Below are 13,904 nucleotides of genomic sequence, written 5' to 3' on the forward strand. Positions count from 1 at the left end.
TTTTATATTTTCTTTTTAAAACTTAAATAATATTTTAGTATTTTTTAATTAAAGGGATATGTGGCAAACTATAGACCATTGGATGAAATTCAATGGCTAAGATTTCAGCCATTTTTGATGAGCAATTCCCCAGGTATTGCTGGAGATCCCGATCCAAGCCACCTTTGTGGAATGGGCCCATAAGCATGTGCACCTCATAGGTTTCTCCGCCTTATGGGAGAAGAAGTACCACTCCTATTACTATTAGAAAAGGAATTATAGCTGGAATGAAAGGTATGTTCCCTATATATCCCAAAAAAAAAAAAAAAAGATCATTTCACAGGCATTTTAATTGGAGGCCTGTAAATACTTCCGGTCACGTCAAAGGGGAGGGATAGAAAGAGGCTAATGCTAAGGAGCAACATTTTTTTCCGGATGAATTCCGTGGGACAAAAGGCAGCAGATGGTTGGCCGGTCGATCGATTGTCGTTTAGTTGTGTATAGATTATAACTTTCCAGGATTTGGCTTTTAGGTGCGTGGGACCTTCATTTAAATTGCATAAAACGTGCAATTAAATGTCCTAACAACCTGCCTTCCACTTATTTTGCCTTTTTGTGGACAGTGCCAAAGGAAAATGACCCTCCCCTTGTCTTCAATTCCTCCCATCCCTTATGTTAGGGACTGGGTCCTCTGGCCGACGAGTAATGTTATACATCACGGAACATGCGAGATTAAAACAAGGACAAATACACTAATTATGCATTTTATGTACGAAACACCAAAAAAATTAATTTTCTCTGAACATTTGGGATTGAACAGAGACTTTATTTCTATTGGGAAAATATATATATTTTGATGTATGTACAAAAAAAAAAAAAAATCTAAAACTCAAAATTTAGCGACTGGATATTTCTGTACTCAAGCTACTAAAATATACAAATAGATAACCCTTCTAGGAAGACGGGTCACTTGTAGTCAATCATCATTTGTATGCTCCACCAATGTGTTTCTCGTTAATATCCCCTGAAGGGATATATTCATCTCCTCCGTTCTTAGTGTCCCCCAGCTTGATTTTACTTGAGGACAAAGCAGCAGCATGAATCTCGCCAAGACTCTCATGTAGGGTGCTCACTAAGTCGAAACAAATATAATTGCCCTGTTCCTGCACCCCCTCAATCAACAAGGGACTAATGGAACCCAGCTTGTGGTTCTCCCTAAAGGCCTTCAGAAAATTCCCACTGGATGAATAGACATGTTTCTATTCATGAAACTCCTCATAAGGCGAGGATCCACTAGAAGAATCACTCTCATACGGAGTGGTCTCCCTTGGTGATGATGGAAGCGATTCTCGGTGTTGGGAGGATGAAGCTGATACAGAAATAAGTAGTTGTCATGTGCATTTGAGTAAATCAGTAGGTAAAAAATAAATCCAATCAGGACTTCATGACTAAAAAAGATACAATAATGTATGCTCTGCAATGCAGGGAACCAACCACCTCTGCTTAGGTTAAATTTGTTAGAACGCAGAGATCCAGAATCTAAGGAATGACTATGATATTGATATACCTGACAATTGTAACTGATTACTCTGAGAGTGAATGAATCAGCACTGTTGTTCTCTACATCCCTAGAAATTATCTCCATGGATGCATTCGTTTTAACAATTGGCAACAGGGTGCCCTCCCAACAAAGCAAAAAAAAGAAAAACAAAGGAACAAAAGAACAAGGTGATAATCACTAAAACGGAGGAAAAAGAGTTCAACAAACCTTTTTGTCCTCTTGAGCGGAACTTCTTTGTATGCCGCCTAATAAGCCTCTTAGCTTTTGTTATCGTGAGCTGCCTAGCGAAGGGAGAAAAATCTGCATCACTTTCGCTCCAATCACCTTGAAAATCATTATCTGCTTCACCCCTCATAGTCCGCAGCACAAATGCCTTGGCCTTGCGACGTTGAGTATTGAAAAGGCCCCTGATGGAAGTGACAAATCCGTCACCTGCTCCATCGCGTGGACGCTTAAGCCAGGACATTGGATACTGATCAGATTTCCCTGCCTGGCCTCCTTCATTGTCACTGAAATTAAGCTCACAATCAGGAACACCGCTTCCACTAGGTTCCCTTAAACTGTGTGCTTTGTCTTTGAACTTCTTACCCTACAAGATCAATGGAAAGACTATGACAATGGGTTCTAAAGGGAAAAAGGTCAATGTGATTGTAATTTTGCCGTGAATTCAGATGAACTAGAACCTTTATAATTCTAGTCTTAAAGTGTAACATCTCTGTCCCACATTGATAATATGAGTAGCTCACAAAGAGTAGGTAATTTATAAAGATACTTATGAGTACTAAGTCCCACATTGATTACTAGGTGAAATTGGGTTTTATAAGTGATACTAGGGAAGCTCAAATTAATTAGTCATTTTGGGGTGATAGCACAAATGTAACTAACGCTTTTCTTGAGTTGTTACAAATGGTATCAGAGCCATCTAGTAACGTCATGTGGTATTGGAACACTACATGACGTAGTTCTAACAAGGATACAAAGGGTTTAAAGGGTGGGAGATTGTAACACTCCAGCCCCACATGGAAGACGAGTAGCCCACATAGAGTGGGTGATTTATAAAGACACTCATGGTACTAAGTCACACATTGCTTACTAGGTGAAGCTGGGCTTTATAAGTGATTTTAGAGAAGCTTCAAATTGACTAGTCTTTTTGAAGTGATAGCACAGATGTGACAAACATTTTCCCTGGGTCATTACAAATGGTATCAAAGTCACCTAGAACGCCATGTGGCACTGGAGCTTTGCATGACGTAGCCTTGATGAGGACGTCAAGGGTTTTAAGGAAGAAAATTGTAACACTCCGATCTCATATTGAGAAGATGAGTAGTCCAAATAGAGTAGGTAATTTATAAAGAAACTTATAGTGCAAGTCTCACGTTGCTTACTAGATAAAACTAGGCTTTATAAGTGATTTTAAGAAAGTTGCAAATTAACTAGTCCTTTTGAAGTAATTGTACAGATGTAGTTAGCACTTTCCCTAGGTCATTACATAATCATATATAAAGACATAAAATCTATATAATTCCAGTTTCACTTCCTAAAGTCATATAAAGACATATTAGAGATATGTAGAATGACGTGGATGATAAAAATGATAAACAATTTTTTTTTAGAAGTAACTGGCCCTAAGGGGAGGGAGAAGGGGAAATAATCAATTCCTTCTTATGTTCCATAAAAGAAGGTAAAGTTTTATGAATCTTTGTCATAATCCAAGCTAAAGGTTGCAAATACCAATTGGGTTGCAGTAGTTGGAAGAATTTGAATAGCATTCTCATGCCAGAATGGCATAGATATTGGACTACTACAATTTGCAGCCGTGATACTGGGGGAACAAATACTAAAAAGGATGTCAATGCAGATTGCTTACCTGCATTCCCGTTACAGACTTTAGGACTCCCCAGATAATATGCTTCTTAACTCGAGAGAACAGTCTCCGCCAAGTTCCCGTGAACTCAACACGGTGAAATGCATCCATTAGCAATTTCAGATCATTCACACCAAACCTTGATTCTTCATAAGTAACCAATAGCTCAACCTACACAAGAAAGTACACAATTGATCACAAAAACCAAATTACTGCAACACAAATCGATTGATCATGACTATGCACAAACTGAACCAACCTGACTTATCTTGATATTGTGAAACTCCATTTTTCGAGGTCTAGATCTTTTCTCTTCATGAGACTTTGCTACCTTTTTTTCTTCATGAGAGGACCGACCAGATCTGATAGCTTTAGACTCTTTCAACTTCGTTTTAGAGGATTCATCTGGTTGGTCAATAGAACCAACTGGCCCGCTTTTTGGGGAAGAGATGCTCTGTAAGACAAGTTCATTAGCAACAGATTCTGCAACAGTCTCCTCCCATGTTCTATCAAAAGATGATGTTCTTCTTAACTCTGCGGTTGAACCACTAACAGTGTTTGCTTTTAGGTTTTGCAACTTTGCTGCCTGCATATTGCACAAAGGTTTCAAAAATTTCAAAGGAAACTGTGTGACCATATATCATATGAAAGAAGAGAAAGAAGTCATGCTTTACCCCCTATTATAAGATATATAAAGTTCCTGGGTATCCTGCCTACACGGAGATCTAAAAGGAACATCTACTAATTACATTTTATTAATACATTCTCTGAAGAACCGTGTGGCAGAAGAGACATAAAAACTTACTTGAGCAGAATCAGCATGGGCAGAGTGTTGATTGGTAATAGAGGCAAAGGCACATGATTTGGATGTGACATCAGACTCTTTTGTTGAATGACTGCTTGATGCAGAAGCTTCAGGCATTATTGAGCCTTTCTTTACACGTTTTGAACCAGCAGTTGTTGAAACCTTCCACACTTCCTGCGCATCACAATTAGAACCACCAATTGCCTTAGCTTTTACAACTAACTGTTCTTACCAGATTGGTCAGTGTAAAAAAAGTATCAACAACTTTCAAAGCATGCCCTGATGCTCCAACTAACCTGCCGCCGTTGTGAATCTTGTTCTTCTTCGGGGAAGAAATACTCCCACATCATTCTATACATAGTCTCTGTCAAATGGATCTTAAGGGGATAAATCTCTACCTACAATGTAAATAAATAACTGGCGTTAAGCAATAAACTCTTGACACAATCAAATTACAATCTTATAGACAAAAGCTGCTTCAACAGAAATTATTCATTACAAGTGGGGATTCACTACAATTTTGATTTTCAATAATAATAGTTCTTTTCATGAAGCAGATACATGAAATGATGAGAGGCATCACTGCTCAAAAACAATGGCATCGATGTTAGTACTGCATCTATCAACAGTAATCATGACAAAAATTTATATCACTCTACTGTGATAGTTTTAAGTCCAGCAATAGAAACCCATAATGCCTTTATTACGCATATGGCATTGTCATATCTAACTCCAAATTATGGAACATTTTAGGCAGCAGTTTTCCCAAATATTTCATATTTGGCCTCTTCACACTCCTAGAAAAACTGATTATAGAGCTAGCATTTTTTATAATGAAAAATAATTTATTGAATAAAAAAAGGCAGATCTCTCACATGCGAAGAGATAAAACCACCCTAAGGGTGTCGAAAATCCAAAAGGTAACTAGATCTAATAGATTCAAAGAGGTGAAATTAGGAACATAAATTACAGCCCAATCCAAAAGAGATCTCAAAAAGACGGATTGAGATCCTCTCCAATTGGAAAGAAATTGAAGATTCTCCAATTATTAATTATGGCCGTTCATTTTAAATTTAATGGTCTATAAAATGTTAACTGTTTTTGTATAACCGAATCATTTTTTTTTTTTTTGATAAGTAATGATGATATATAAAAAAGCGCAGAGGGGCGCAACCCATATACACGGGAAGTATACACAGAGAGCGCCTAGGAGGGAGAAAAATGAAAAAGAAACTCAGAGAAACTAATCACTAAAGGAGTAAGCCAAGCGGCCGTCCAAGAGTAAAGAGTAAAGAAGAAAAAATGAATCAATTCCTCTATGGTCCTAGTGGAATTATCAAAACTTCTAGCATTTCTTTCATTCCAAATACACCACATAAGACATAGAGGAATCATCTTCCACACCACCGCACTTCGAGCTCGTCCTCCCGCCCACCAAATAGCAAACAAGTCCCTCACCCGGCAAGGCATGACCCAATGCAACCCAAACCTCTGAAAAATCATGTGCCAAAGAGCACTTGCAAGCTCACAGTGAAGAAGAAGATGATCGACTGACTCTCCGTTCTTCTTACACATGCAACACCACTCCACTACCACTATGTATAACCGAATCATTAAATGCTGACTTTTGTTTTATCGAGATTTACATGATTTTGTAGACTATTAGATTTAAAATGAAAGGTCACGACTAACAATTGGAGAATCTTCAATTTCTCCCCAATTGGAGAGGATCCGGATCCCAAAAAGACATATTTTAAACTAAGCACATTAGATTTATAGTCCTCAAACAGGCGCCAATTCCTTTCTCTTCATATGCTCCACATTAAGAGAATAAATGTCTAGATAGCCTCTTTGGGATGTCCCTGCCCTTGAGTCTTCCAACAATGGAGTAGCTCTAGGATGTTGTTAGGCATAGCCCACGAAACTACAAGAACTAGGTGCCAAAGATTGCTAGAGTACTCACAATGGATGAAAAGGTGATTACTTGTCTCCTCATTCTTTTTGCATAGGCAACACCAGTTTACAAGGGTGAAACCTCATCTTCTAAGATTATCAACTGTGAAGATTTTACCCAAAGCTGCCAACCAAGTAAAGAAAGCAATGCGAGGTTGAGGCTTAATCTTGCAAACACTTCTCCAGGGGAACAAACCAGGCTCTCCAGATTATAAAAATTTATAACACCTCTTCACTTCAAAGCCATGATTGTTAGCTGGCATCCACAACAATCTATATGCCACCTCCGGATAGATTTTCGAGCAGTATAACAAATTCAGGAAAAAGTCCAAGAGATTCCAGCTCCCAATCTTGGACTGCCTGGACCCTGGTAAAACTCAGGTTTCAAAGGATAAAGGTACCCGGGGAATCTAAGTAATCTGACACCAAGGTCTCTTTTTCTAGAGCTATAGAATAAAGTTTTGGGAATGAAGCCTTGAGAGTGGTTGTTTTGCACCACAAATCATGCCAAAAGCAGATGCGAGACCCATCCCCAATCATGAAGGAAACAAGATTGGAGAAATACCCCAACAATTCATATTCTTCCGAAGGCACACGCCATAGGGCCCATGAACTTCCACTAAACTGCAACCCCTTCTCTAAACTCCATACTTCTTAACAATCACCTCTCTCCATAAAACAATTCTGCTCTTGATCCATAACCATTTCCATAATAGAGCTTTACTGAACAACATGGGATTCTTAACTCCCAACCCTTTCCTCTAGAATTTGGGGAACATATAGTCTTCCTGTTCACTAGGTGAAACTTATGCTCACCACCTGGTCCATCCCGAATAAAGTCTCTTTGGAGACACTCTAATCCCCAAACTATACTAGCTGGTAAAGGAAAAAGGGACAAGATGTAGGTAGACTGGATAACGTACTCTTAATTAGAGTTAGGTGCCCACTCCGGGACAATAAGATCTTCTTCCAACTAGGTGAAATTGATTTTTATAACTGGTTATAGTAAACTCCAATTGCAACTTGATTAGTCCTTTTGGAGTGATAGCATAGAAGTGGCTAGCACTTTCCTTGGATCATTACGTTACTTTCTTTCTTTCTTTTTGGCTAGAATCTATTGGGTTATCAATAGATTCACAAAGGTTGGTGAATAAAGGCTAAAAGGCAGGAAAGAAAATTAATTGGGAATGCAACACTCATTTTGCCCTTCAATGCTTTTAATATCATAGAATATGACAATAAGGAATACCTCCATTAAGCTCAAATGATGATAAAGGGGAAAAAAAAAAAAAGGAGTATCTTTTTCTCTTCTTATCATCCTCCTGTTGTTTGGATTTGGGGTAACGCCACGATTGTGTTGAGTTGAAATAGAACATTGGAAAATGATATAATCACATTTGTTTTCAAAAAAATATTAATTGATAACTCAAAATAATGTTAATAGATAATCTACTCAGAATGAAACCAAGAAAACTTGTCACCTGGAAAAGTTCAAGCGGAGAATTCCCCTCCCTTGAAGCTCCCTGCTTTGCATCTACACGAAGCATGACATTTCTACAGCCAGAAAAGTTTATAAGTGTAAGGAGTAGTTACCTACACTCTTATACTCAAAAGGATAGCAGAAAAAGAAAAGAAAAAAAAATGCAAACAAACAAATTATGCTTCATAAACTAATGCATGGTGCACCTATAAAATACCCTTGTTCCGGGAAACAAAATTGTAATTTGTTATGTGAATGATTAAAAAAGGGAGGGAGGTTGAGTCTTTTGAAATCCTTGCATTTTTCTCTCCCGATCAAAACAGTTCATTGTTATGAGGGAGGACATGGCAATATCTTTGACTAAAGCAGAACAGCAATCGTTAGTTCTTAGTTGCATATACCAAAAAAAAACTTCAGAACAAAATTCATGCAACACGAAAGAGTTGGATGCCGAGATTGTAACCCATGCAACTGAACCATACAAAGGGCTTGGACATAACAAAAACATTTTATGAGAAACAAAAAACGAAAAACAAAAAACAAAAACAAAAACAAAAGAGAAGCATATCAAGGGCATGAAGACATGCTAATAAGAGTAAAAAAGACATGCAGTAGGATCATTTTTTGAATGATCCAGACTGCAGAACAACTTCTTTGTAAACAGGAAGATCACAATCAACTGTAGCATACACAACAAAGTAGAACCACAAAACACTATGTATGATGATTCAGAAGAACTTTTTCTATGAATGGAATGACTAATAACCTAATGATACCACCAAATCCGGCTGTTACCGGCTAACAGGCAGAGAAAGAGTTCGTACTTTGCCCATTCAGGCGGAGGATTCCACGCAGATAAAACCATATCAGACTTGGCATTAGGCAAGCAGTTTCTGACAACAAAATACTTTGTAGTGAACTGAGCAACACCAACATCTTTGTAATCTCGGTCAAAGTCATAAATCTGTAAGAAAAAAAATATAACAATGTATCAAGTGACAGTCTTAAAAACCCAAACGCTTCCAACATTTATTTTTCTTTTTATAAGTAATGCAATCTCATTATAAAAGCGCAGACCCACAAACCTAGTACACAAGAAGCATATAAAAGAAAATACATCCAACATTATAAAGCATAATACAATCCAAAGCATTCATGAAGGATACTGGCATATGTCAGGAACCATGAATATCCAACAATGAGAAAGAAGTCCATCGAAGCTATGAATATCCACCAAGAACATCAAGCTCAGAAAAAACAAAGATTGTCATTTGAACTGCCTGACATAAGCCATCAAACCCTCCATTATTCCTATAATCCAACAACTATTGGAAAATTTCACATCAAGTCTGACCAAACCAAGAGCTTTATCCCATCAGCCACTAGGATAACTATATCTCTTCTTCCTATAAAGGAAAAAATTACTCCTTCAAATGGCACACATGAACCAAAACATATCTCTTAACACAACATGGAAAAGGCATTGACTAGACGAATTTAAAAAATCCAAAATCTTCTTTTTCAAGTGTCTATCTTTAAAAAACTTTCTCACCCACTTTCTGGTGGAGACAAAGTACTGCCTCCAAAAATTAGCCACCACTAAACAGCTTATTAATCCTTCTGAAATTTTAATGAAGCGGCCTTGCTGTTGTCTTCAAGTATCTCCTCCAACTAATCAATTCTTTCCTGCAAGCTAACAGTGTGCACTTCCTCCTTGGCATCAATGATAAAATTAATTTGAGGGCCTCAAACCTTCCGCTCCCCTATCTCCTAGAAACCCTTCTGCTCACATCAATTTTGCCTAAACTACTTTGCTGAAGGTAGACATGTTTGCCAGTAGAGCCAACCACAAATGAAGATTGCCAGTGCTGTTAAACAAGATCCACAAGGCGCTTACAACTAATACTATAAAACCTTGAGCCAATTGGCCCACTTCCAACCTCCCTAAACTCTGCAATAATGGGTAAGTGGTCGAAAGCAGCTTTCAGAAGAAGAAGTGAAGAACTACCAAGGAAGCAACAAATCCTAACAATGGCTTACCAAAATGCAGACATGCAAAATCCATCAAGTTTCTTTTTCCTTTATCATTTTACCTTTTTCCCCTTGAGGTCTCTCAAACCGTGCAAGGGTTATCTGGAACACTTGATATAATGAACAAGCACCAATTTCCCAACCATCCAATAAAAAGAAAGCACTATTGAAGGATAAAAGAGTGTCCTAATCCATAAGAAAATTGACTGCAGATCTCTATAATCATCTATATTTTTGCCTGAAAATACAACACTAATACCATTTCCAACCAGTTATCAATTTCCAAAAAAAAAAAAAAGAATTAATATCTTGAGGAAATAAGAAGAATGCAATTATGTTGTACAGAGAAAGATATACAAAAATTGAAATGTGACATCATCTCTTAGCTGTGATACTACATGGAATCCTCAAAATACTTACTGATCTTTCACTAGAACAAAACGAAAAACAAAATTAAATTCAGTTCAGAACATCTTCAGACACTCACCATGTCATTTATCTCAGCTTCAGCAAAAGATTTACCATCTACAAGCATGCTCCAAACCACTTTGCTAATTTGCACAGAAATACGCATCGCGTATGAGGGACTTTTGTTCTTTTCCTTCTCCATCAGTCGTAGCTGAGCAGCTTTCTGCAGGGCCATTCTTAATGAGGCAGATGCTGTCTTCCTGAATTTTTGTGCCTTTACAAGATCTCTCTTTAGTCCTTGCACCTGAAAGGTGAAGCTCATGTTGTTTATAATCTATAACATACTGAAGAAATGGAAATTGATATTGAATGAACAAATATAAACATGCACAACAACACACTAGCGCAAAGGTGAGAGAGAGCAGTATCAAAAGCTTAATCCCAATCCGTATTTTGGTGTTTGCAACTAGACTGTTCTTTTTCCCCACTTGAGAAAAAGAGTTTGGTATGATTACTCCAGTAGTTATTTTAGCTTAATAAAATAGATCATGCTAAACCACAGTTGAGTTTCGTAAGTAATAAAAAAGAAAAAGGTTTGATTTCAGAACTCCATTATGGAGAAGGATCACTAAGTTTCTTCAGACCCATAATTCTTCATATATCCATTGGACAAAATCCTGGAGATTCATCATTACACTGGCATGCAAGAATTGAAAAGTAGATTCATCCAAATTTTACACAAGATGCTATTCCCACCTAGATATGGGCTCAGCTATGGGTGCAGGTGCAAGCATGTGCTGAAGTGCCAGATTTTCCAGTTTTATGAAAAATTCCCATCATGTTTAAGTGCCAAAGTGCGAGCATGGTGGTACTGAAAGGTCTAGCTAACACAAAACCCAACTACAGAGTTTAGGCATGACACAAAAGGGGTTGGCAGAGAAGAGGCAAGACTTGTGGGTTCAGGTACAGCTAAAAAAATATCCCCATCTAGAATTGCAGATATGGTGACATATTTCACAGTGCTTGCCATTTAATCAATGAAACCCAATACAATGGCTCTAGGTTGGTTGATGCAATAATGATCAGCAATTTGACTATTCACTATTCAGCAACATCTAAGGACTTGCAACAAATCAAGATAAAAATCTTGCAAAACTGGAATGCGGAATACACGCACAAAGATATCTGGGCTAAATTGGCCAATAATTAATAAAAGAAAAGGTGATTGTATTTCACTACAGGCTAATGGCAAATGGAAAACCTTACTAGAAAAGCTTTTTGTTTCTTATTTTTCCAAAAAAAAAAGAAAAAAAAAAGAAGATAGCTATTCCCATTTCCAAATTATAAATCAAAAGTAAGATTTTGTTTTTCCCAATAAAATCTAAAATTTAAGCAAATTAAATAATTCAGCTGAGATGACAAGGTCACATGAGTAGTACGGAACTACCATGAGTACTTCAACCATAGCATTATGAAAATCCCCAAAATAACTGCATTAAATTAAATTATGAGGAAATGTATATTGGCAAAATGAGCGAAGATAGCAGAAAGAGAGAGAGAGAAATAATCTCCGACCCTTATTTCAGTGCAAGAAAGTTGATCATTAAATTTGTAAGTAAACAGTACTAGCATTAGAAACCAGTGACAGCTTATCGCCAACCATGCTTCATAAATTGTCATTAAACTACCTATCTATAGAATGTTGACATGGTTTGTTTCTCACCAAGGTGGATCTTCCTCCAATTATCATCCAAAAGTCAGCTTCCTTTTCTGGGTATGGGTCACTGGATGTATCGCACCTAACAGACAGTTTCCTAATGTCATCAAGAAGCAACTTCTGCTCCCGCTCTCTCTGTTCAAGGTTAATTTTGGCAAGTTCTACCTCCTCAACACCATCAGGAACAACCTCATCTGCCTCCTCTTCAACATCCTCGTCATCTTCGGCAGGAAATGACAGACTACTTTTTCGAGGCCTGAATCACATATGTTAATCAAATCAACTTGAAGAGTTTATAAAATGGCACAAAACATGTTTTATACCAAGATCGCACATTAATTTTGATTATTTGAAGAGTAGAAAGTGATTGCACCCAACTAATTTAAATATACATGTTTATGCACTAGAACAGAATTATCAATATACCTCATGAATAGATATTTGAATATCTAAATAATATAAAGCAACCATCTCAGGCTTATTGACAGCAATCTTGAGTATAAAATATATCAAAGCATTTAATCAAACTTCTACATACTACAGTGTTAGATATTCAATATAGTTAAGCCAAAATTTGGTGTAAGGTCACTATAGTTTAAAATGATGCCTGGGAAAGTTCAGACTAAGCCAAACTGTGACCAACGCTCAGTCTTTACCTCTTGTAATGATCAATCATACAAGACAAGACTGAATAAAATGAAAGACGTGAAGGTAACGCAGCAGAAATAGCATTTCAACATCAATATGACATACCAACATTATACATGTAGATATTCCAAAAACATGATGAGCATATATGAAATTTATGCTTTGAACCACTGCATATAATTTAGAATTTCAAATAGGATTAACAGACCTCATGTGACTCCAAAAAGAGCAAAACAAAGAAGAAGAAAAAATATGCTCACTTGGGGAGCCGTGCAAAAAGAAGATTGGTCAACACATCCAGCATAACCTGAAACTGTCGAGACGTCATTGTTGCTGTTATATTACGAGAATTGAAAGTGAGCTCCTTTAAGGGCTTCACCTGCCAACAAAAAGATGCAAAACCAAGTAAAGTGTTCATATGAGCATCTTGTTTAGTAAAATTAAACAGCATTTGTGTGAAACAACATACACATGAAGATGTGTGAGTGTGTGTGCGCGCATGTAAAATCACACAAGTGCAAGTTAAGATATTTGATACATGCGTTGTAACACCCCACCCCATTGACACACAATATTATCCGCTTTTGACTCCCCAAACCAAATTTTCCAGGAAGTCACTCATCCTGGTACTACTCTCGCATAAGCTCGCTTAACTGCGAAGTTCTGATGGGATCATAACCATCACGGCTTTAAAATGCGTTTTTATCATGAATGATGTAAGTATATATATAAGTACATCTCCATCTCCACACCCATGCAACGTGGGACGCCACATGCGTGGCCATGCACGTGCACACACACTGAAGTATTGATGTAGGAAAAAGGCTATGATACTAAATCTGACATAGAAGCTTCTAGCCAGCAACTTGCTTTAGAGTTTAGAATGAACTATGACTAGGATTTTGGTGGGAAAAAGTTGGATAATATCAGGGAATATAGGGTTTCTACTGGGTTAAGGGGAAACTTAGGGTTTAGAATTTTTTTTTTTTTTTTTTAAGTTAGGATTTAGAAAATAAACAAAGAGGAAAAATTAGAATTTGGCAGCAGATACTGAGTTGTGTACAGTAACCCGAGAATGTTACTTTTGTAATTTCGGGTTGTTCGAGGATTGGTGGTTTAGAGTTCTTTAGGATTAGATTCTAAGGATGTGCTATATGAAAAATCAGATTTAGTATTTTTTTGATAGGTAATATCAAAGAAGTATGATAAAAAGCGTAGGCGCCCTAAGCATACAAGAAGTATACAAAAAGGACACAAAAAGCAGAAAAAACAGAACAAACAAGAGAAAGCATCCGCGAAAACCCTACACCACCAATGCACAGAACTACCCAACAAGCCCACAACAAACCCCATGAGCCCACAAGGAACTAAAACCCTCACACCCGAAACCCATAAGAACAATCGGCGCTACCACACGTGAGCCTTGCCTTTCCCTCACCGAACGGAAGTATTTGCATC

The 13,904-nt window shown here is 37.4% G+C and overlaps 1 protein-coding gene across 1 annotated transcript in view; it reads right to left on the reverse strand.

The window, feature by feature from the left end:
• Nucleotides 1–762: 762 nt before the first annotated feature.
• The window catches only part of LOC132190060 (protein SABRE), a 36,213-nt gene continuing 23,071 nt past the window's right edge, over nt 763–13,904 (reverse strand). The window contains exons 13-23 of the mRNA XM_059604942.1: nt 12,707–12,825; nt 11,805–12,054; nt 10,161–10,385; nt 8,467–8,606; nt 7,644–7,716; nt 4,506–4,607; nt 4,210–4,383; nt 3,664–3,990; nt 3,408–3,575; nt 1,748–2,129; nt 763–1,348 (exon numbers count right to left, since the gene is read on the reverse strand). Of these exons, the coding sequence (XP_059460925.1) occupies nt 1,239–1,348; nt 1,748–2,129; nt 3,408–3,575; nt 3,664–3,990; nt 4,210–4,383; nt 4,506–4,607; nt 7,644–7,716; nt 8,467–8,606; nt 10,161–10,385; nt 11,805–12,054; nt 12,707–12,825 (2,070 nt within the window). The 3' untranslated portion in view covers nt 763–1,238. The remainder of the gene's footprint in view (nt 1,349–1,747; nt 2,130–3,407; nt 3,576–3,663; nt 3,991–4,209; nt 4,384–4,505; nt 4,608–7,643; nt 7,717–8,466; nt 8,607–10,160; nt 10,386–11,804; nt 12,055–12,706; nt 12,826–13,904) is intronic.

This window comes from Corylus avellana, chromosome ca8 (genome assembly GCF_901000735.1).
Source record: "Corylus avellana chromosome ca8, CavTom2PMs-1.0".
NCBI lineage: Eukaryota > Viridiplantae > Streptophyta > Magnoliopsida > Fagales > Betulaceae > Corylus > Corylus avellana.